Consider the following 24,013-nt stretch of genomic DNA (forward strand, 5'->3'; position numbering starts at 1 on the left):
ATGTGCAGCTCAAGGCGTGTCTAGAGTACCTGCGAGAGGGCGACGACGTATTTATCGTGATGCGGCTGGAACGTTTGGCCGCGTACTAGTACCACCGCACATCTGTGCAACATCAGCGAAAAGACTGTTCTTGCGAAGAAGGCTTAAAATTGCAAGTGGAGTAGGAAAAAAGTTGGAGTGCGCGAGACTCTTTGGAAGACATCAGCCTTCGGGAAGGACGTTAGATGGTACTTCGAACGACATTCTAGAACGGGACGATATCACGATATGGCAGGCAAATGCTCAGTGCCATATGAATTTCTTTTGCGTCTTCAATCCAATATGAAGTCTGACGTGTACGGCCCAGAAACTTTCAACTGTGGAATTCATGTGCTTCGCGTCCTGAGTTCGACAGATCAGTTGTAGATGGAAAGCACAGTCTACGAAGAAGACCTTTGTAGATGACGATGAAAAAAAGGACTGGTATGCTAATTCCTACAACTTTCTGTTTACAGCTGTTCCCGACCGGGCATCACTTGTGTGACAGGATGTCTGCAGAGCCCTCCAGAAAAGATGATGGATATAAGGTGCAAGGTTCCACCTGGGTAGAGATAAGAAGGCGAAGCGGCTGAATGATGACGGTGCTGTGCTGATTGTTAACATACCTGGCGATCGCGGACGTGACCTCGAAGCTTTCAGACCAAAGTTCCCTGATGCAAATGGGCGTATGATATTGCAAGACCTGCCACCCCCTCAAATCAACCATCATCTCAAACCCCGTTAGAAAGGCACGGCTACTTCCTCCATTTCGTCCTCTATGGCTGGCCTGATGCCCTCGCCACCCAAGTACTCACACACATCGCCTTGGCAATGGCACCCGGATACTCAAAGCCCGTTCTTGGCGAATTCATCCTGCCAAACACGGCCGCACCGTTTCTAGCTTCTGGGTTCGATTGGCAGATGATGGTGCTGCATTCGGGCATGGAGCGGTCGCAAGGGCAATGGAGGGAGCCGATTAAGGGTGTAGGGCTGGAGATTGTTGGTTGCTGACAGGGAAGGGAAGGAGGGGAAGGCATCATTGAGGTAGTCAAAGAGGATTCGTCTTGGAGGGATACAGATTATATAATGAAGGAATGTGTTCGAAAACGTGACTACATGACCGTGTTGGAAACGTCGACCCGACTTTATGCTAGAGAGAAATATATTAACGAGCAGCGCTTGAGCGCGAGGAAAAAAGATGGACCTCAAGGAAATGTGGAGGTTCAAGAGTGGCGGCGTTCAGGACTGATTGTGTTGACAATGTTCCCAGTCAAGATGGAATGAAAGAAAACCACGAAATTCAACGCTGACTCCGTTCATGTTGAGGTACGTTACCCAAGATGCCTAGCATTGTGCATGCCGCTTCACCTTTCAAAAGTGATCTTGATCGCCGATAAGGCGAGCGAGGATGAGCGGGGTGAGCGAAGGCGACTGGGTTCCACTTTTAAGCGCTCAGGTACATAAAAAGAGCACTTATCGAATAAGCACCTCTTCACTCTCTCCTTCTTCTGTCTTCGTCCTCAAAACTGTACGATCCCATTCGCTGTTTCACCTTCTAAGCTGGTTTTGGTTCCTAGAATTATACTATTCCTATAAGCCAAAATGAGCCTCACAAGGTCAACAGTCTCACTGTGGAGCGGGGTCGCTCCTTTGTTTACGACCAGTTCGATTGAGAAAACTATTTCTGGTTATATTGACAAAGGCAAGCCAGTTCGCTTGAAGGCATGGTGCAGCGCCTTCTTGTTATGATAAGGGCGACCACAACGAGATCACCAAGAACTTGAGATCGTGATGTGAGAGGTGGTGATCCATTGGTTCAAAGAAGGGAGGTACTGCTCCTCCGCAAGCGTAGTCCCGTTAATCTGATGATACAAGTAGCTCTCCGTTTGGTTAGCTAAAGTAATACTAGCAAGTCTCCTGAAAGGGAATGGACCAACGGGGGCAGTGTTCGTGGAGGGATTGAAGTTGATGACGGCTGGCCGTGTGCCATTAACCCAGATTGCAAATAAATAGCCAGGCGGACTAATCATCACGAGGTCAGATTCGGTAAAATCGCTGTTTCCGAAATTTTTGGCCTGATCTGATGTGGTTGATGTCTCCCCTCCTAATGGATTCGTTAACTTGACGTTTAATTTACATATGTTAGGGTTCTGAAATAGGTATTACGAACCCGAGTAGAATTTTCCATAGCTGGCATTATTCCACGAAGTGTATTCGGACGACAAGAAATAAGTAGAGTTGTAGTCATAGAAAAGCATCTGCACATCTAATATACTTTGATCCAGGAAAGGGGTCGGTGCGCTGGCAAACGGGGCTCTGAGTGTAGTTCCTCCATTCATCTCGTACAATGTGCTGCTGAAAGTTTGATTGAACCTACCAATGAAATAGATGGGCGAAAACCCGAAGCGCGCTTCCGATTTGTTGTTTGAGGTGATATCAATCCAGTGAGACTTTGTACCCAACCCAAGCTTAAGACATGTGAGAGCGATGGCATCGCACGGATCTGTAGCAGCTCGTGCCACTCTCAAAAGAGCGGACACGTCGCCATGCAGATTCTCGTATAACAAGAGACTCTGATTAACAGTCTCATTTGCAGCAACAGTTCCAGTGCTGTTGGTCGACGTAACTGATAGTTGCCGCGTGCTCGGGAATGTAGTGTAATTTGAGAGATCCTCACTAGATTGCCACCAAATACCGTCGGTATACGTTCTTGAGCTGAGACGATTGCTGACCGAAATATAGTAAAGATGAAGCTGAGTTGCTGAAGTCAGTAACAGAAGTATTCTTGTATCTCTCAATGTATAACTTACACTTGTGCTAACATCTTGTTCCACAGCATCAGCCGCTAAGGGTGTTAGATCTCTCGCGTCCGAGATACCCGTTGGGTTTGTCTTTACTATCCATTGATCTTCCGAGGCTGCTTAAACAACTTGCTGAATATCCCCTTTGATATCCTGAAAAAGTACATGTCTATCGCCAATATTCATATATATTGCTGCAAAAGAAGTATCGTTGAGGATTTGTTGCGTGAAAGAGCTATTTACAGGATCTGCAGACGCCGTGGGACTTGCTGTGTTCATTGAAATCGGGCCCCCTGAGGGTCTTGCTTTATAAGTAAAGAATTGTCCTTATAGCATTAGATAGATACGTACCTGGCTGTAGCTGAAGAGCTAGGATAGGCTCTCGGAGATTTTCGGAGTCCAACACCGAGCCCAACGGCTAGTGCCATAAGAAGCAATATGGCCAGGGCCGCGAAAGCAAAGTTTTTCCGCTTTAAGAAAGTAGTTTTTCGAAGTGTAGTCGAAGTCTCTAGCTGTTTGATAACGCCATTGACGTTAACAGCCTCTGGGGGCGATTTGTTGTAAAGGACTTCGAGGCCCTGCTCAGGGAGCGTCTAGGTTTGAATCAGACATGTTATCACCGTAGCACGTCTCTACTTACCTCGGGTGCTGAAGGAGCAGAATCAATCTCAGGAGCAGTTTCAAGTTGGGCTTGAACGCTCGCAGCAGGGACAGGGTAGGGTTCTGGCGCTCTTGCACTCTCGTCAGGGTTGAAAAAGTGTCTTGGACAATGTGGAGCAGTGCCATTTTTCAGATTAACGCTCGAGTCTGTTGTTGTGCTCCGTGATGGGACTGGATTCAAGGCTAAATTAAAAGATGTGAAATGTAGGAAATGGTGGGGCGGATTTCTTCCCACATGCTCAGCCTTTGGACAGATATGGTAAATGAAGTCTGCTGCATCCTGCAGGCCGTTCGACTGCATGTCTCCGCCTCGCTGCTGCCGAAGCTGCTGCATATCCTCTTGGGCTGAAAACAGGCGGATGATAGGCCATAGCAGGAAATCCTGATGAGACCGTGATAACAGTAGGTTGTATCTAGTGATGTGGTACACAAGACCGTTACGGAATGCAAGCAGAGAAAAGAAAGCGAGATGAGAGGTCGAGACGTTCAGGACAGGTTGTCGGACTGTCCGTGAATTGTTTATTGCCTCATTGATAGCCGCTGCAGCTTTCCTTATTCAGCATTGAAGAGAATCCTTCGCGCCCGTTATTTTTAGGCAATTAGATCCGGATTCATTTCCCTCAGTGATTCTCGCGCGTAAAGTCATGTGTAAACTTTGTAATTGGTGAAAAGCAGTATCAGCTCATGCAAAGCACGTCTCAGCTCGCGCGTAAATTTTTAGAGGACGCTCGACGGCCAACACTGTTTATTTACAAGCCACCTCTTACACGCACCCTCGCCTCACCCTTTAGACTCACCCTTACACCCTCGGCTCACCTGTTCAGGAATCTTGAGAGCGGCGAGAGGTACCTTACTCGATGAAGGCATGCCAGAAGAATAATTCTCTATCCAACAGCGACGACATGCCAAGCATTCTCGAACGGGCTAGCGTTCCCGGTGGGCCTTGGCATGGCACAGAAAAAGTGATACCCAGTCGCACCAGTCCGCAAAATTCCATCAAAATCAACATCAACGAGGAACGTTTCTTCCGCGCCAGATTGATCTCGATTAACATGTTCTTTTGAGTCGTAGATCAGATTCGGCGTCCAAATCGTGAAGGAGTCAATTCATCGAACGGCTACTTGTTTTGACAGCTTGCCCGATGGCCGGCGGACGATGTATAATTCACAACCACCAACTGGACTTACTATTTCTGCAACGAGCAAGACGGTATCCTTAGCATCATGTATCAATGTCGAGATGCTGGTAATCCTCTGCCGTCAGGCAAAGACTTGCAAGATGTATATGCGGCGGTTTGAGGCAGCTACTCTTATGCCAATGAGTGGATATGCCATAGAAAGTCCGCTACATGCTTCATGACCTGCGCAATGCCCAATTGATCAGGTGATAAGCCACCTGACTCTGCGTATTGGAGTTATCTGATGTACAACTTGAGATTCTTATGAAGAGGATACAGAGCAGGCTCCTAACAATGCTTCACAACTCCTATACCTGCCCTTATGCCATTCTTTTGCTGTTGCTAGCTATACAACCACTGAAACGTTTGTCCCGGCTTGTTTACCTCGAGAGCTTGTAGCTATCAATGAGTGTGGCTCGAGATTTCATGAAGGACGCAATCGCTCCTCCAACAAGAATCATTTCGGCCATTTCTTCCACCCACGGCCGTGGCCCTTCTGTAGATGTTGTCAGCGCCGTCCCACAGCACCGTAGCTTGAGGTAATGCTTACCTGTTTCCACTCCTGTACCAACTTGGGCATCTCCAACATAGCCTGCCTCCTCTTCTCCAACCTCCCCTTCATCGTCCTCTCCCACAGCTTTCCTTTCACCTTCTGCCCGACCCCTGTCCCCTTTACCCTCAATCCATGCTTCACCCTCCTCTGTATTCTCTCTTCTGTGCCCTTGGTTGTGTAAGGTAATAGCTCTTCAATTCCATTGGCTCGTGCCATCTTCACTAGATCCGCTTGCCGCCGCAACGAAAAGACTGGGTTGTGCCATTTGCCGGTAGCTGGGTGCTTTTGCGATTGGAACGGGTTCGGATAAGGGAGTGATGGGGGGGAATCTGAGATGGTATTCTCTTCTCGACTGGCATTTGGGTTGGAGGAGGAGGTGCTAAGCGAGGTGGACATTGAGGATGTTGGGGCGCGGTTGGCGAAGGAGGATGTAGGGGGAGGGTAACGGGCGAAGAATCGTAGCAGTCGTGGCGGGAGAGACTGTGCGAGCTTTACGTACTCTTGAGAAGCCATGGCTGTGATAAAGAAAGAGAACGCTGAAGCCTGAGACTAATCACAGTCGTCCACCAGCTTGGCCATCGAATCTCAATATGGGGATAGATCTCCCCCACGCTAGCAAGTCATTTAGCGTATCCTTTAAAACCTCTAGGTTTCTTGGGCTAAATCCCCGGCAGCGTGCCAGCAAATCTTGGCGCTGGAACAACCAAATTTATATTTTTTCATCGACTGATACTTTGATAGTCAACGCTTTTGAGAATACATTTTCTATGGCACTATTATAGAGAGCATTGGAACCTCTAGATCTGTCAGCAAAGTTTTCCTCACGAAAGCCCTCATCGAGGAGCTGTGTCGGAAGGCCGCGGTTTTCACGCCGCAGGGTACTAGATACAATCCCGACAGTAAGTCCACCTGGCGCATATGCGGAGCTAATGCCACGCGGGTGACAGAAGTCAAGAGATCCCACTGTCTTATTAATCAGCATAAATCGATCGATGCTTCTCCAATACAACTACCCTGGCGAAGAAATGTTCTTGATTGAATAAGACCCACAATTAACATACGTAGCTCTTCTGTGTCAGATCTTTCGCTGTGGAGCTATCCAGCGTTCCTTATCACAGGGAGTACGACGACTTCTGTCACCCACGTGTCATACCAGAAAGGCTGGAATTGACCCCCGAACGCATCCGAATCACTATGTGCCATAAGCCAATATCGGGTGGTGCAAAAGGGGAAATCTCCAGCGAGTTAGCAAGCGAGTTTGCAAATGTATCTGCCCCCAAGTACTAGCTCTAATCGTATTGGGCATAGCCTATGAAATCAGCAGGACCTATCACCAATCGAAACAGCGCCGGGCTTATCCTGGGTATGCCAACTTATCTGTCCTTCAAATTCACAAGCTCGCTCTGAATCTCTTCGTTTTCAGAGTCTTTGTTCTTTCTCTATATGCCATCCATCATACCGTGAGGGGTGTCATCGACCATGGACGACTCCAGAGATGATGATCTGGAAGATGACAGCTCGCGTCCACTCCTGGCGGATGAGGCTGCGTCTGACCCCTCGTTCAGGCCCAATTTTCCCCACAAGATATCACGATCGCAATTTTACGCAGCTCTGCCAGCGCTAGTTCTGGGGTATGCCACCAGAGTCTCGTCTTAAAGGGAATTGAGGCTATACTTATCAACACAGTATCCTCCTCTATGCTGCGGATAACATTTTGGAGCTGGCTGCCTTTCCCAGGATTGGTATACTCCAATTGCCTGCGTGCATATTGATCGTCTCACCCTAGCTCATACGACTCGCTCCTCTAGGCTCGGAGTTGCACCAATTGCGGCATGTGGCATGGCTCAGTATTACTTATGGTGTCAGCGTTGCAGCTGTGCAGCCACTCGTCAGTCTTGCTAGCAGTCTTTCTCGATTCAGACTTTTCCTTGCAATTAGTCCAACATCGTCTCTGAATTAACATACAGTATAGTCGCCTCTCGGACATCTATGGCAGGAAGACATTACTCCTTGCGAGCTATATGTTTTTTACGGTGGGCATTATACTCTGGTATCAGACACGCTACTTGTACACTAATACATGACAACCCATTATTGACTATAAACAGTGCGATCAGTTACAATTTTTGGATGCTTGTCATTGCCAGATTGGTGGTCGGAGCTGGTGCAGCGGGGCTCGGCTATATGGTCTCCCTGATCTTTAATGGCAAGTCAGCAAAGTATACAATTTGATGACCATGACTCTGACCACGAGGTGGACAGATATCATATCGCTTCAAGACAGATCATCGTGGCAAAGCGCTCTACAGTTCTTCGTCTTCACTGGACAATTAATTGGAGGCACAATGGGTGGTCTCGTCGTCGATCGAATCGGCTGGAGATGGTAGGTATACTCCGCCTCATATTCGAAGATACAATACTGAATCGTGCTGGATCCAGGGCTTTCGCCCTCGAGCTTCCTGTGGCTATACTAGGATTCGTTTTCGTCTTCATAACGGTCCAATTGCCACCATTGCCAAGTCAGAGAATTCAAATCGATCAGCCAGGTGATAGCATTGTCCGCCCTCAGCAAAAACTATCTTTCGATATATATGGAGCAATGGCCCTTGCTTCGTTCGTCGCAACGTTGGTCCTTGCACTGAGTATGGGTGGTAATGACGTGCCTTGGTCTCACCCTGCCATCCCTACGCTTCTAGTGCTGAGCGGATTGTCCTTCGTCTTTTTTCTAATCATTGAAAGGCGTACCTTGGATACCCCATTGGTTCCTTTATACCTTGTGGTTCGGAGATCTATTTGGCCTCTATTCGTAATAACATTCTTCAAGGATATGGCGTTCATGACAGTATGTGAACTCCGCCTTTTCCTGTTCTCAAGCAAAGGATCTAATGAAGACCTGACAATACTCTAGCTATTATACCTCACATCACTGTATAGCAACCTCACAGGCCATCGCACCACTACTGTTGGGGGCTTACTCGTGACAACGATAGCCATTGGTACGGCGGCCGGCAATCTAGTCGCCGGTCTGTACATCCGTCGTTTTGGCCGCCTCAAGGATTTACTTATAGGTTCAATGGTGATGTTACTCGCAGCAGCGATCGCGATTCGTCTACGCTGGAACGGCTCGGAACCAGTGGTGGAAGCCGGTTCCGAGATTCTCGTATGCGGTATATGCAATGGCATCATCATTGGCACTCTCCTCGTCGGCTTGTTGAAAAGTGTTGATAGCACTGGTAAGGGAGTCGACATTGGGAAAGCCTTGCTTGATGCTGACTCTTCTGCAGACAAAGCGGCAGCATATGGAGCCCTGCATCTTTGCACCGCGGTTGCAAACCTGGTAGCACTGTCGGTGATTACGGCAATCACACAGTCTAGGAGTCGACTCTATATGGCAGAAGCCTTGAGGGACAGGAATGCTGAGAATATACCCGAGGTAGTCCTTGTGGGGAATTCGAGAATTCTCTTGACTTTGGCAGATCATCACAGCGTGCGTTGAGAGCCTACAGTGCCTCGAGGCATTGCCGCCTTATATCCAGGTAGCGGTACGAGAGTCCTACGTAAAGGGAATAAGTGATGGTTTCAGTGTGTATGCATATCCGTTGCCGATCCGGGCTAATTCGCGTGCGTAGCTTTCATCTGTGTCAACGTCTTGGTGTCTTTCTTATTCTCTCTGGTCACCAGCAACTACAAGATCAATGCTGAAGAGTGATACTAATCTTCTAGCGCAAGTCTTTGCTATGAAGTGCACATCGAAGTTGGCCACGAATAAAGATCAGAGCAGGACCTTTTCTGTTTCAACACTCCCCAATTTAATCGCCACTTGTTTCGAACTACAAGATAAAATGAGGATGGTGTTAGATAATAAGGATTCTATTCTAAGCAGTCTCCATTACCGGGTCATTGATCCATGCGGTGTCTGTGATTTCGCCGCCAAATATAATCCAGAAATCTTGTGGCCGTACCCATTCTAACTCATTCTTCTCCAAAAGGTTCTCAGCCGCCTGGGTATCCGCATCTCTAATCAACCTCAGCGCCCGCTCTGCTATTTCCAATTGTGGTCGAGACTCGGAGTCCGCCTTCTTCAAGGGCCGTGAGTCGCTAGCCTCCACCTCCTGATGCCTAACAAGGTTCGAAAAAAGCAGCAAGGCTTCGTCGTAGCAGTTTTGCAAACGCAAAAGATCCGCCAAGGTGAGCCGCACCCAGAGGAGTTCGCGATTGTTCGCCTCACGGCCTTTAGCGCTCGCGGCGATGAGGATAGCTCTGAGTGTTTCCACGGCACCTTCAGCGTTCCCCCGGTCCATGCACAGTAAAGCTTGTATGTGTGACACCTGACACACACGCTCGAACCATTGGTCTATGGTCCCTGAGGAAGAAATGAGGTCTAATAGCCCTTTGGCCTCTTCTAGACACCGAGTCTCCCGGTACAGAAGTGCCAGCTGGAGGCCGGAGTCAATTGTCACGGCAAGTTTGAGCGAAAACACGCGCTGTCGGGCCGCGAAGTTTGCAGTCAGGTGCTGCTTCGCTCTTTGGTACATTCTTCGTTTTCGATAGATGGCACCCATGGAGCACTGCGCCATTAGAGAAAGGGGGTTGTCCGGTCCCATTACCGGCAGCCAAATCTTCCATATGTCATCAAAAATATCCAACGCTTCCTCAAGCTTTCGTTGGGCTTGTAGAGCGTATCCCAGAAATAGTTTGCTCTTCAGGACCTCTTTTTTCAAGGGACCCCATAGGCGTTGCAGCCCCGCTTGTGCCTTCGCTTGGCCTCGTGCGGATTCTTCATATCTGTTGATTTGCCACTGGGCATAGCTGATGTATTCTAGGCTCATGACGTGATCCGGATGGTCCGGACCCAAGACTTGATCTTGCATCTCTCCGTTTGTAGAAAGCAAACGTTCCCCTTCTAGCATGTTGCCTTGTGAGAGGAGCTCTCTTGCTAGATGATAGGTGGCTTTCATTGTCAGAGGGTTCTCAGCACCAAAAGTATCCTTGAGGCCTCGGGCCAATAGCCGATAAAACATGTATGACTTCTCTGGCGTGTCACCAAGGTTCGCATATTCTCCCAAACGGAAGAGGCATAAGAACGGGAGACTCTTATCATACTCATCAGCAACGTCATATTGCTGACGAACAGACTCATAGGCTGCAATGAAATATGAATCCACTGGCGCCAATTCTCTGAGCTTTGATGGAAGTAGAGCAAGCCAAGACTGAATCGAGGCTCTCACCTCCAATGCTGGGCCCATGTCGTCCTGAGACTTCCACTCGTATAGCGCTTCCGCCCAGTACACGAAATAGTTATCCTGCAGAAAGTCTCGCAATTGAACCAAATCGGCGATCTTGGGGTTGGGGACTGATGTCAGATGATGATGCCAACCCAAGGAGGCGTATTCATAAAATACACTATTCTTGTAACACTCGAAGTTTTCGAGTGCTGCCGCCGCTGTGCTTGAGAACGCGTTTTTCTGGATCATGGCTCCGATTCGGTGAAGCGATCCACAGGTCTCTTGACTCAGCTTACTGAGGCATTTTCGAGCAAGGTAAATGTTTGATTCCCCGGTTGTCAGGTTAAGCCTTCCTTGCATCTCTGTCGCCTCTTCTGATGGCCACAGGAGGAATTCTTTGACAGACATATGTATCAGTTGCACAAAATCTCCGGTGACCATTGCTAATGGCCAGCACAGTCGCAGAATTTCGTGCTTCGGGTCTAAGAGCAGATCATTCTCATCAAGTTGGCAAGATGGCTTCAAAGCAATTGCACACGATACTTCATCCACCGTGAGTGGACGCACAGCTCCGACCAGGATAATAAAAATCTCACGTCGTAAAGCGAGCTCTTCGGGGCGCAGTGTCTCGGTTCCCTCGCGCAGATACTCGGTATAGACACTGTCTAAACCTCTGGGAAAGCCTGCAAGACGACGGGCCTGGACGTTGTTGCTCGGCGCACGGCTCAAATCGTCAAGCATAAGTTTTGCCCACAGGAACATTCCTTGACTCGAGTCTTCAACTTTTGCAAGGATCTGGGACTGAAGCGGCTGAAGTCGGGCATCTCGGGATATCTCTTGTCGGACAAACTGTATGATGTCTGCACCCACTGTCGACGAGTCCATAGCCAGATTCACAGAGACTCTGAGCGGTCCCTCAAACCTCGCGTGGAAGCGGGAGAGGAATATGATGCGAGAATTGGCCATTGACCCCAAAAGGAGTAAGCGCTGGATCAGAGGATCGTTGTTTTCTGGATCGTTGCACTCATCCAGTGCGTCAACTATTAAAGTGTAATCTGGCATGTTGGAAAGGACTGTTTCCAATACTGGCCATAATCGCAAGAATGGACAGTCCTGTCCGCATCTGAAATGGTCAAACAATGGGACGATGCTGGTAAGGGCTGGTTTGAGATCCGGTTGTGAGCGTGTAATATCGCTTTCCAAGATCTGGGAAAGCATGGAGATGACAAGAGCAGTCGCTCGCGATGAGCTTAAATCCACTGAGCTTTGAAAGAAATGGGTGAGAGTAATATTAGTAGTGGCGTTTGCAGCCAGGAATCGTGCCATGACTGATTTCCCACAACCTAGAGCTGTCAGTATTCTATTGATGTTAGGGCCGCCTCAAACAGCAAACCTGGTATCCCCGATATCCACAGCGGTCTCCTGTAATTCTCCGCAGACCAGGTTTCGAAGGCCGGGTGCTGAAAAATCCACTCGCAAGTTCCCTTCTCCCACCTGGGTGTAGAGTCTGAGGCCCGAGATCCTAGTTGCAGCCATGCTAGGGCTCGACTCGCGAGATCTGTGCGAGCCTTGGCTGCGATACCTATCAGAATTGCACTTGCAACAGTATGGTGAACATGGATTGGTGTGGCATGTAATTACCTTCTTGCTCTTGCCAGTATGCCATTGTTGTATTGTGAAACACGTCACTTATGTCTTGACTCCATGTCAGTACACTGAAGCCGTTGGTATTCATATTAGACCTACGTTGAGCCATGCTGTACGTCCTGTCTTGCTTTGACAGACTCTCTTCAAGAGTCTGGCGAAAGCCGACAGAAGTGCTTTCTTGTATCGACAGAATGTTTTCCAGACGTTCACGGAATGTACAAGACATAGTGGACAGGGTGTCTTCAAGTCGTTCCCGGAGTGTAACGGATGTATGCCCTTGCGTCGGCAAGACATCCTCAATGCATTTATGCAGGGCACGGGACTCTTAGAAAATGTTATTCGCCCATCACTCTGAACATTCACTCATTGGTCCGTCATGGATGTGCGGGCATACCTGTTCGGAATCCTTCCTGCTTGGCGAACTCGGCATCTTCGATCAACGTTCGCGCCTTTTGAGCTGGGATCCAATTTGATCAGTAGAAAGTACAGAAGGCCACGTTGAAACCTTACCATCTCGATCAAGGGTATGATCTAGGTAATGTGCGGCATTAACTTCTCGTTCAAGTGTCTCAGAGTCACTTTCAATCGAAGCCAGTATACTCGCGAACTTGCGGTTAATAAGGGTGAACCCCGTTTTTGCATAACGCACTAAAACGTTAGTCAGATGACACTGAAAGACTGTGGTGCGTTACTAACCAACCCACGATTTCGAATAGTGGTATCTCGCTCTAATAAGATAATTGAGGACTTGAGCGAATATCTCGGCTATCGCGTCTTGGACTCGACCATGTGTGGGGAAAATATGCAAGTACTCCGCCCAACGTCCAATGCGTTTTGCCAAAGCTACTATTGCAGTGCTTAAGATGTCACGGTTCTGTATTTCCTTTACCGCAACCTAGATACTTATAAGCCAATGTTGATACCAAGTGAATACGCGTCTTAACCTACACCCATCAGGAATCTGATCGAGCCCCACACCACGGACGTGATCTCTGGCGATTGTTGTATCATAGCGTCAACGCAGGTTGCATAGTCATGGAACACGGTCACGAAGTGCTCTGCCTTTTTTCTGAAAGTGCTGCCGCTGGCATCGGACGCCTCCTTTGCTTGCGTTGCTGATTCCAGTAGGGTCTTAAGGCTACTTGTGGGATGCTCCCCCATTGTCTTGGTGTCTATACGCTTCTTGTCATCTCTTGTTAACGTGAAGTTAAAAATCTGGAAGAGTAAGCTGTCAAGCTTCTTGGTTCTTATCAGAGTGATTACCTCGACCGCTTTCTCCCAGCAACGGGCTTCAGCAGCTGCTGCTTCAGTCTTGATCGGGGCTACAAGAGCTGACTGGGTCCCCTGGCTTTGTTGTTGTGAAGCATCGATATTTATCAATATGGGATCTTTTCGCAAGCTTGCTTCATTTGTGCTGCTCGCCATACTGGCTTTTTTCTCCAAAGCCCCCATTTCCCGGTTTGTTTTGCTACTGTTGCTTACGCTTGAACTGAGGCATATGTCGACGTCAGTTGAACCAGCCTTGCGGGGCGCAGATAATTGGTTTTCCTATTGGATGATGGGTGTCAGTATGTGACCAATTGAAAACCCCTTGCCTGGCTAAGAGTTCCCAAGTAGATCTCTAGTTGGGTAGGCACACATCTAGCCAATAACGCTCAGAAATATGATGCACAATGCTGTCAGAACGCACTATGATGGAAAGTCCGCTGACGGTAGACATTACGTGTCATAGTGATACATCAATACCTCGATCCTGGCCTATTATTATTCTACAAAAAGATTTCAACAAGCACTACCTCAGCTGAACACGGCCATATCGTGGTCCCACCCCTCGCTTACAAGCGAGTGAGGAGTGGACCCACGATTAAAATGTATGCAGCAAAAGAACCCCATTTCCAGACCCCCCTAAAACCCCCCGATTCGTATTTCTCCAAGATCATGCCCATGTCATTCATCCAAAACAGGATATTGGAGGAGAAGACTGGCGACATTAGTGGAAATGCGGTTTCGAAAATTATAAGTGACTGTACCTTGTGGTTCGGTTCCTCATCACGCGACGGCTTTGGTGGTGCCAGGCCTGAACGTACTTCGTAACCTGAGACCCATCTCTTGTCTGCGTTGAAATAGCCATGACCGCAAGCACAAGTAACCTCCTCTAGAGGCTCATCTGGGTCACAGTCAGGCTCGATACAGCTGTTGCTCCCATCTTCGGGGCCATTTGCCTTGCATGAGACCTTGTTTCCATTAGCCTCAATTACTTTGGACGTTGTCATTTGATTTACATCAGACATAATGCTCCGTTAGAGTCCAAACTCTGTGATCTGTGATTAATGTTGTAAGTAAGTCTCTGTTGATGTGATATTTGGAGTTGTTTTCCAGCCCCGTGACATGGATCCGGCGGGAGACCACTGAGGCATTTATAGATGGAACATGGGGTCAGGCTGCGAGAGCCGCGTTCCCTATCCATGTCTGTGGATGCACCACGTTACCCTCGTGCGCTACGTTGTAGGCCACATGCAAGGTGGTGATTGAGCAGGCAAGGCAGTCAATGGCAGTCTGACGATAGCGGCAGGACCAGATGCCCATCTGAGAAAAACTTCTGAAGTCCGTTGCGCCATTTCTACCATTGGTGATGGCTTTCTAGATGGTGTAGGAGTCCACAGACCCGGGACCCAACCGAAATTGGCACTCCTCGCGTCTCATGTACCACCAATCCACTGAATTCCATCGGTGGGCTGCTGAGCTCGGAATGCAGTCGATAGCCTGAACTTGCCACCCCCTCTCGTACGATTCCCTTCCTCACTCGGTTTCACAATGTCCGATAAGTCCGACCCCCAAATATCTACGTCTCACCAAAATTGTACGACAAGTCGCGGGTATCATAGAACTTTATCAAAATAAGACACAGATTTTAGAACTCTTGAAGCTTCAGGAACCTTTTTCTACGCTTCATAATTCGATCTCCCAGGAAATTGCAAAGAGGGTGAATCCGAGTAATGACTGCCGTCCACCGCGCTTACGAATCCCACCCCACGCCACGCGAGGTGCATTCCAAAAAGCCTATAGCGATGGATGTGTAGATTCTGGAAGCCAATGGGCTTCCAGATGGTTATCTTGACCCGGATGCTCTTCAGCCCTTAAATACATACCCGAGACACACGTTTCCGCGGACTTTATGGACGAGGCTACCTGCCTACATGATATCGGGATCTATTGGATAACCTTTATCGTAGGAATCACGGCTCCGCAATGAGAGCTCCTCGGAAAAGGAAGTTGGTAGAAAACCCCCGTTTATGATGATCTTTGTTCTCCAAAGTCGTGCTATAGGAAGTTTCCTCCCAACAGCGCGGGTCATCAAGATAGCAGGTGTTGATGCGTCATTGATGTAATTATCCCAACGGCAAAACCTACCAGCACGATGAGTCCTACACTGGTAGTACACTGAAGGACTCTGATTGGCTCTTAGTCTTAGGGGACACGAGACTGTTCTACTGGCATTGTGTTTTAAACACAGGCAATTCTAGAGCTGTTGAAAACGTCGTTGTTTGTTTCCAAGATTGCAGCAGCCATGAATGACGCTGCGCCAACTTCTGGAGCGACGAATAACATCGCACCAGTTTCAGCCTTGAGCCGCGACTCTGCTAGAGTGGTCCCCACGGTCGATAGTCAGCCAACAGGACTCACCCCAGAAGCCTTGGTTGACCTAGAATGTCCTGGAGATGTTCAACTGGCACCGTCTGGGAAGAACGCAGTCTACTGTCTGCGCGCTGCATCAAGACGAGGTGACCGTGTAACATCTTCACTGTGGATCGCTGAAGTTGGAAAGGAGCATTCAGCACGTCAGATCACGTCAGGGGATTTCAATGATGAGCTTCCACGTTGGTCCTGGGACAGCAAAACCATAGCATTCGTGTCCGACAGGGCAGAGCCAGGAAAATGTTCTGCCATCTATCTTCTTGATCAGGCGTCGTTAGAGCCTGTCCCGCTTACAGACCCTAAGAAAAAGAAAAAGATATCGTCACTCAAATGGAGCCCGAATGATCGCTATATTGCATTTCTTTGTCCAGACGAGATGACAGCCAAAGAAGATTGCAAGCTTGCAATTGGAGACGACGCAACCGTATACAATGCGAATTGGGATTACAGTCGTCTGCGGTGCATCGATGTTGGAACCAAGACCACCCTCACGCTCTTCGAAAAGGCGTCTCACGTTAACGAATTCGCATGGAATCTAAAATCCGACCAAATTTTTTATGTTTTGCAACCAACCCCCGAATACAAATCTTCCGCTTTGTATCAAGGAGTCATTCTGGAAAAGGTGTGCCTGGAAAATGGTAACGCAACGAAGCTTTGTACCTTCCCAGGTCCTATCAGTAGCTTGACATGGTCCGAGTCCTCGATGTATTTCCTGGGCGGCATATCGCCAGACAAGAACAATACAGTGAGCGGGATCTACACCATCGATGAGAACGGGCAGGGTTGGACTGCATTGGCTCTCGATGACAGCGTTGATGCAGTTGATCTGCGCTTGGCTGCGACTTCTCTTAGTGTCCAGGTTCAGAAAGGCCTCCAGGATCAGATCTTGTTACTAGGTTGCTCTTCCGCCACCGTTCTTTATACTAAGAAATTCTATAATGATATATCCGAGATTATCACCTGGGACATCCTAGATCTCGGTGAGGGAAACGTGGTTTTGGTGCTCGGGAAGGGCTCTCCCAATTGCCCCACAGAGATCTACTCAATATGGAATCAGAATGTGAGCCAGCTCTCGCAACACGGACAAGCCATAACCAAGCTTGACATAGCTTCTGCAGAAGTCTTCAACGCAACGGCGGATGACAACACAGAGCTCGATGGGGTGCTCTTGTTGCCATCGAAAAGAGGTAGAAAACCTTGGCCAACAGTTGTGATACCTCATGGCGGACCTCATACGAGAGTCACATTTGGTTTTGACATTCCATATTTCCATTGGGGGCCGTGGCTCGCCGCAGCGGGCTACGCAGTCTTATGTCCCAATTACCGAGGTGGGAGTGCTCGAGGTGAAAAGTTTGCGAGCTATGGTCGAGGTCTTCTGGGTACTAAAGACTATAGTGATATAATTGCGATGGTTCTTTCAGGTATCGAACGTGGAACTTTTGACCGAGATAGGATAGGAATTGGTGGATGGTCCCAAGGCGGGTTCTTAAGCTATCTTTCGGTGACTCGACCGGCCTTTCGCTTTGTTGCTGCTGTTTGTGGTGGTGGAGTGACAGACTGGGACATGTTAACGATGTCTTCGGACGTTCCAGCAGTTGAAGAAGAATTAGCAGGTGGAGCGCCATGGAACATGGAAATGGACTGTCTCAAAACTCGGCACGTTAGCCCTGTCTGGCATATGAAGGATATTAAGACACCAATCCTTATCCTCCACTCAGAGAAAGACGAACGCGTTCCAGTATCTCAGGCCTTTGCATTTTATCGAGGTTGCTTGCACCACAAGTACCGCTGTGACATGGTTCTCTATCCCAGAGAGCCCCATATGGTGGCTGAAAGATTGCACAGGATCGACATGCTTAAAAGAATCAGGCATTTCTATGATTCGTACCTGCAATGACTCGCTTCGTTGAAGCCAGCACGCGGTGAGATTAACGGTGGCGAAGTATGCTAGAATGAGGTTGGGGGGTGGGAAGATGGGTCCAAGTTGGCTTCTTTGGGTGGCTCGGTGACGGTGAGATAAGTCTCGGTTTGAAGGGGATGAAACGCTCATGTGAGATAAGATCATACGAGTTATTAGGAAGTGGAGAGACAGAGACCGTGACAGAGGAGGGGTGTTTCTATACCTCAGCCAACGCTAAAAAAAAATACCATTAGCATAGTTTCAGGGTGGCTACGCCATTCTAAAACAAGACGCGATATCGTAGAGATATCGCTATTGTCGTTAGCGATCTCGCTATCAGTATATATAAAAGAATAAGGTAGGGCTGAGCTTGAAAACCTTGAATTTGTATGTGCAGCCAATCATAAATTCGGGTTCGCTACGCTCTTTGGTTAGACCGGCTGAGTCATCGCGGGTAAATAAATTAGCGTCCGCAACCATCAAAATCTCGCCCTCCCTCATCAAAAAAATAGGTGTACGTTATTGACACATAGAATAACTTTTTTATTTTCTATTAAAATTTTGAGATATTCTTTTTAAATTGTAGAACGAAATATGGGCTTTCAGATAAAAAAAGAATTTCTAAATTTAGTCTTATAATTATTAAAGCGCAAGGAATTCAAATATCGCTCACCAAAGTTCGCTCGACAGCCCTGATCAAAAAACAGGTGCACATTATTTAATTTGAGAATAACTTTTTTGTTTTCTATTATAATTTTGATATTTTTCTTTTAAGTTATAGAATATAACATAGGCTTTTAAATAAAAAAAGAATTATTAAATTTAGTTATATAAAAATTTAAAGGCAAAGAATTTAAATATCGTCTATTAAAAGTTCGCTTATCAAATTTACTCGATAGCTCTAATAATAAAAAAATGGTTATGAATTTAATTTATAGGCCTTTACTCGTTACTTATAATAGAATAAAGAATAAAGTAAAAAAAACTCTTAAAATAGTTATTATAATTTACTTATATTATTATCTATTAAGATAAAATTTATATAGAGAATATAGCGAAGTTAGCGAATTACTATAGAGATATTAATAAATCTCGCTATCGCTTCTTATAGAATAAAGAGATCTTTTAGCTAATTATTAAAATTCGTAAATCTTATTATTATTTAAAATAATACTTATATAAGAAATATAGCGAAGTTAATAGTTTACTTACTAGTCGAAAAGATATAATTAATATATATAAAAGAATAAGATAGAGCTAAGCTTGAAAACCTTGAATTTGTATATACAGTTAATTATAAATTTAAGTCCTCTACGCTTTTTAACTAGACCGACTGAGTTATCGCGGATAAATAAATTAGCGTCTATAATCATCAAAATCTCTTACCCTTACTTTTAACCCTTTAATAACTTTACTATTTTCTATTAAAATTTTAAGATTATTTTTTTAAATTATAGCCCGTAAATTACGCTTTTTAATATTAAAAAAATTAGGAAATTCGATCTTATAATTATTAAAGCGCAAGTAATTCAAATATCGCTTATTAAAATTCGCTCGATAGTCGAACAGCTCTAATTAAAAAACAGATACACATTATTTAATTTTAGAATAACTTTTTTATTTTCTATTAAAATTTTAAGATTTTTTTTTAAATTATAGAACGAAATATAAGCTTTTAAAAATTTCTTTTTTTAAATTTAGTCTTATAACTATTAAAGCGTAAGGAATTCAAATATCGCTTATTAAAGTTTACTTATCTATTTACTCGATAGCTCTAATTAAAAATTTAATTATAAATTTAATTTATAGACCTTTACTCGTATAATATAATATTTTTATATTCTATTATATCTAATATAATATAGAATCTTAATTAATATATATAAAAGAATAAGATAGAGTTAAGCTAAAAAATCTTAAATTTATATATATAGTTAGTTATAAATTCGAGTTCGCTATACTCTTTAATTAGATCGACTAAGTTAGCTCGCTAATTATTTTAAAACCTCTTATTAAAAAATAGATATACGTTATTTATAAATAGAATAACTTTTTTATTTTCTATTAAAATTTCAAGATTTTTTTTTCAAATTATAGAGTGTAATTTGCGCTTTTCAACGCTAAAAGAATTTTAAATTCCGTTTTATAATTATTAAAAAGTAAGAAGCTTAAATATCGTTTATTAAAGTTCGCTTACTAAATTTATCGATAGCTCTAATTAAAAAATAGATATTTAGGGCTGATCTCGCTGTAAATTATTCTTTTGAAATTCGTTGCTAAACCTGTCTACTCATGAAACCGTGTATAAGAAACTATGCTCCATATGTACCTCTCATAGAATTATACCACTTCAGTTGGAAAAGCTCAGATCGAGTCACTGTAGTATTTATATATTGTGGAGAGGGGGCTGACGAGATTCTGGTATCCGCGAAAGCTCGGGCTCCTCCTTTGGCTCGCTTGAACCTTCAGAGGTGGTGTGATCTTCACCCTCCATTCTCTCAGGGTAGAAACCTTGGCCAGGTATCCATCGTGCTCATTGCGAGCTCGCTGTTGGGGCGTCACAAGAACCGTCAATACTATCAACCCCTGACTCCTTTTCGGATAGTAGTTCTACGATGGTAGCACGCCATGCCTCGAATTTATAGTGAGCAGTTTTATGGATATAAGTCGGTGGTCCGCAGCCGAGAGCTTTATCCAGTGGCGTTTGACCGTCGAGGTCGACAGCTTTGCGATCAAGGCCTTTAGCAAGTAGCACTTGTGCAGCTTTGAAATCGCCTTGCTCGGCTGCCATGTGCAGAAGGGTCCTTTGTGATTTGTCTTTGGCTTTGAGATCAGACCCGTGTTTTTGCAGGAGCTCCATGAGTAGTACTGAGGAAGACATCCCGTCTGTACCCGACCAAAAGTTGGCCGCTTGAAATACCCTGAATATCATAGGATTGTTGTTCTCATCTCGAGTATCAGGGCTGGCTCCAGCTTCAAGCAAAAGCTTGGTACTGGCTACATCCCCGTTCCGGATCGCGAGAGTCAATGCTGTACCATCCTTTGAACGAAGGCTCACATCAGCTCCGCCTTGCAGCAGGGCTCGTACGATCTCCAATCGGTTGTGAGATACTGCCACAATTAGAGGTGTCCATGACCAAGGCAGATTCGTTTGAGTATTGATATTGACGTCATCTCTCGCTACCAGCATTTCCACAATGCGCGGTTCACCAAACATGGCCGCGAAATACAAAGGGGTTCGTCCATAGAAGTCGCGACATTCTGGTGGAGCGCCCTCATCGAGTAGTTCTTGCGCCACGTATTGTAATCCATATATGGCGGCTATGTGTAGAGCTGAAGGTCGAAGCGATAAATCATCACTAGGATTGTTCTCGGAGATATTGCCACGGTATTCGAGAATATCATCTATAATCACGTGGTTTGGTTTATTCAAGAAATTTATCACTGTATCTACAGCAAGTGCATTTGCTGTTCTTCGAGCATGATCTGCCCATTCTGTGCTTGCGTAGCGCATCAGGCGGTAGTGACTGGACAGTTCTCTGAGTTTGAGAAAAGGACCATGGCCGGCTATTTGTAACCCGTCATCGTCCAAGGGCGAGTCTACAAAATCCAGATATGTTACACAGGTCGTTGCGATGTGAGCGTGGGCATCCCCGAAAAGGCTCTCTCCTTTGCGGTCGAAGTACTCCTGCGTGGTGTAATCTGATAGTACGGTTGATTAGCAATCATCACACAGAGCTCTGTATTTGCGAAAAGACCTGTTAGCAGCCCTAATTTTGATCCAGTCTAAATGATCAACGCCCGACTGAATTATACCTCCGGACCTGGTGGTCATAGAATACGCAAATCGCTACTCTGTCTTCGAAATCGTGACAGGCCAGCGGGTTACACGCACCAGCGCCAAACAAACGAGCCTTGTGTCGCGAAGGAAAGTATGAGCGACGATAGAACTTACGGGTGAAGCGAAGTGTATGAGTCTCTGCATCAAGAACTACAAGACCGGCGCAGACTGAGACCAACAGGTCTTGGTCGTCTAGATCTTCGTCGTCTAGCTCGGTCATACCAGGCTGGACAGCAACCGCGTGTTGCAGCTCGACCGGCGACAGTGGCCGATGGGCATTTGCAACCCAGAGGAAGACTCTTTTGGCCAGTTCTGAGTAATCCTTGCCTTGGCCTTCAATCCGTTCAATCGTCTGCTCATATATCCCATCCAGTTCTGGTGGCAGGCTTTCCAGGGCTTTGCGAACATCTTTACGCTTGGTCTTAGTCACAAGGGAATCCATGTGGAATCTAGCCATAATGAACCTGGAAAAAAGTTAACTTTGTGACCGCAGAGAAGCCTTGACAGATGGTGAGAGACATCTCGATATATCAACAATCTAGCAGCAAGCTCTGTTCGGAAACAGCTAGATGCTAGTCAAATAGATCTATTGATCAGGTCCAAAAGCAGTCATCTGCAAACACAGTTGAGGAAAATGCAAGGTATTTACAGGCAAATGTGAAGGTCTTAGCAACGATCGAGAGTGTACCAACGTGAATCCAAGGGTGAGTGGGACGCAAAACATACATCCCTTGCGACTTTTCCACTATCTTATCCACAATAGTCTTCTCCAAGCTTGGATCTGCTTGGATATGCCGTGCGAGTAAGGTTTCAGAAGGGATTCGAGCTTTTACGTAGGTTTGAACATCCGCAGCCATGGCCCATATATCCAGACGCTCGGCTTTCTCAAGCCGTTGCTCGATCGACTTTTCGTACCGTGACGTTACCAGCAGATTTATCGGTAGTCTTTGAAGCTCCGATAGCAGAAGCCTTCTAATGTCTTCATGCTCTGAAGTCTCATCCAGAGCATCTATCAGGACGAACGCCTTGGAAAAGTAACTACTTTCGTGACTGAACAACTCTGCTAATTTGGTAAAATTTGGCCGACCCTGATCGCGCTCATCGTACATGTTTTTGAGCTCCGGTGAGAGGATCCGTTTCTGTTGTATGGCTTGCTTCAACAAATTCGCCATGAAAGTTTCTGCACTTTGGGCCGCTCGATCTCTGTAGTTGCACAACAGGCAAAGCACTGCAACATCTCCTGTTTGGTACTTTGATTGCAAGTGATCGATGATGAGTGACGAGGTAACTGTCTTGCCCGCACCAGGTATCCCAGGACACCATAGACTACCTCGACCTGCGTCGATCCAATTTCGGAACTTCTCGGAATTGAAGAGCCATTGGCGGGTGCCAGGTTCCGCACCTTTCAAGATCTCTTGTTGTCTAGACTTGAAGTTTATTGGAGACAGCCATTCTTCAATCTTGCGACGCTCCTCCTCTTGCTGTCCTAGATTGAGGAAAGTCACACCAACACTAATATCCGAAACACCCTCGCTTATTCTCTGCTGACGGTCATGAAGTGCTATGACTCCATCATTGATCCCAGACACTCTTTTACCTATGGCACTGAGCTCTTGTTTCATGGCTTGGGAAAGACTGAAAAGGTCATCGGTGAGAGCAATGCTGACAAGTGTTTTGATTCGTTCGATTTGGTCCAGAATATCACCCATCTCAGACTTCTCAAACTTCCACATAAGCTGCTTTCCTAGCTTCTTCATGCCGCGGGATGGTTCAACCTCTGGTACTAATCGCTGTAGAGCCCTCCTTATCTGTTCAAGAGGTCCATCTTCTATTCCCAGGCTGCGTACAGCCGTGAACCACGGATCGTGACAATTAGACTGCTCTACCCGAAACCTGAGAGATATGAGGAGACTGTAGATGTTTGAGACCTCTACTGCTAATTGTGCTTGATCTTTCGTCGCATTCTGCATATCATTTATGTACGACAGTAACATTCCAGTAAGCTGTAGCACGGCGATGATGCTGGCACTCAAGCTTAGTGGATCCATGGTGGTGACACTTCACAGAGCTCAAACGACTGTCAGGGGGATCTAGTGTTCCGAGACGAGTAAAATGAAGCACAGAGGCCGAATATGTTGTCTGAACGCAATTTGTGAATCTAGAAGCCATAGACACACTTGTCTCGGAGCTTCGCAGTCGGCTACCTGTTATCACTAGGAAACGCAGTTTACTAGGAAATGCAGTTTTTTTAAATCCGATAAATCCGACGTAATATCAAAACGCCTACTTTCCACGATAATATGGCCTGGCTTATCTTAACGCATTGAAATCTATATTCTAAAGAGTATAAACCGTAGGGTGTATTCTATAGTATAGTTTAGAATTTAAATAATATAAATTAGTTTATTACTGACTAAATAATAGTTAATAAAAGAATTTAGAACTATTTATTTTAATTATAGCTTACTTCTTAATTAGTAATAATAACTTTATAG

General features: G+C 46.1%; 6 protein-coding genes across 6 annotated transcripts; 2 read left to right on the forward strand and 4 right to left on the reverse strand.

The window, feature by feature from the left end:
- Positions 1 to 1,787: 1,787 nt before the first annotated feature.
- HO133_008638 (uncharacterized protein) lies at positions 1,788 to 5,722 on the reverse strand (the record flags this gene model as incomplete). The annotated part of the gene is made up of 8 exons (XM_037299503.1): positions 1,788 to 2,122; positions 2,189 to 2,771; positions 2,829 to 2,909; positions 3,063 to 3,120; positions 3,171 to 3,412; positions 3,460 to 4,019; positions 5,140 to 5,152; positions 5,207 to 5,722. The coding sequence occupies 8 exons, from the start codon at positions 5,720 to 5,722 to the stop codon at positions 1,788 to 1,790; spliced, it is 2,388 nt and encodes a 795-aa protein (XP_037155504.1).
- A 966-nt stretch (positions 5,723 to 6,688) lies between these two features.
- HO133_008639 (uncharacterized protein) lies at positions 6,689 to 8,918 on the forward strand (the record flags this gene model as incomplete). Its single annotated transcript, XM_037299504.1, has 11 exons — positions 6,689 to 6,840; positions 6,896 to 6,951; positions 7,018 to 7,097; positions 7,177 to 7,259; positions 7,318 to 7,415; positions 7,472 to 7,592; positions 7,649 to 8,051; positions 8,118 to 8,442; positions 8,494 to 8,642; positions 8,686 to 8,791; positions 8,839 to 8,918. The coding sequence occupies 11 exons, from the start codon at positions 6,689 to 6,691 to the stop codon at positions 8,916 to 8,918; spliced, it is 1,653 nt and encodes a 550-aa protein (XP_037155505.1).
- A 166-nt stretch (positions 8,919 to 9,084) lies between these two features.
- On the reverse strand, positions 9,085 to 12,100 carry HO133_008640 (uncharacterized protein; the record flags this gene model as incomplete). Its single annotated transcript, XM_037299505.1, has 3 exons — positions 9,085 to 11,777; positions 11,828 to 12,007; positions 12,076 to 12,100. 3 exons carry the CDS (start codon positions 12,098 to 12,100, stop codon positions 9,085 to 9,087), a joined length of 2,898 nt encoding a protein of 965 aa, XP_037155506.1.
- Positions 12,101 to 13,020: 920 nt separating this feature from the next.
- On the reverse strand, positions 13,021 to 14,372 carry HO133_008641 (uncharacterized protein; the record flags this gene model as incomplete). The annotated part of the gene is made up of 3 exons (XM_037299506.1): positions 13,021 to 13,629; positions 14,112 to 14,315; positions 14,364 to 14,372. 3 exons carry the CDS (start codon positions 14,370 to 14,372, stop codon positions 13,021 to 13,023), a joined length of 822 nt encoding a protein of 273 aa, XP_037155507.1.
- Positions 14,373 to 15,649: 1,277 nt separating this feature from the next.
- On the forward strand, positions 15,650 to 17,674 carry HO133_008642 (uncharacterized protein; the record flags this gene model as incomplete). Its single annotated transcript, XM_037299507.1, has 1 exon — positions 15,650 to 17,674. The coding sequence occupies one exon, from the start codon at positions 15,650 to 15,652 to the stop codon at positions 17,672 to 17,674; it is 2,025 nt and encodes a 674-aa protein (XP_037155508.1).
- A 2,536-nt stretch (positions 17,675 to 20,210) lies between these two features.
- HO133_008643 (uncharacterized protein) lies at positions 20,211 to 23,566 on the reverse strand (the record flags this gene model as incomplete). Its single annotated transcript, XM_037299508.1, has 3 exons — positions 20,211 to 21,379; positions 21,633 to 21,982; positions 22,245 to 23,566. The coding sequence occupies 3 exons, from the start codon at positions 23,564 to 23,566 to the stop codon at positions 20,211 to 20,213; spliced, it is 2,841 nt and encodes a 946-aa protein (XP_037155509.1).
- Positions 23,567 to 24,013: the final 447 nt, after the last annotated feature.

The sequence above is a fragment of the Letharia lupina genome (genome assembly GCF_014066315.1).
Source record: "Letharia lupina isolate WasteWater1 chromosome Unknown contig_5, whole genome shotgun sequence".
Classification (NCBI taxonomy): Eukaryota; Fungi; Ascomycota; class Lecanoromycetes; order Lecanorales; family Parmeliaceae; genus Letharia; species Letharia lupina.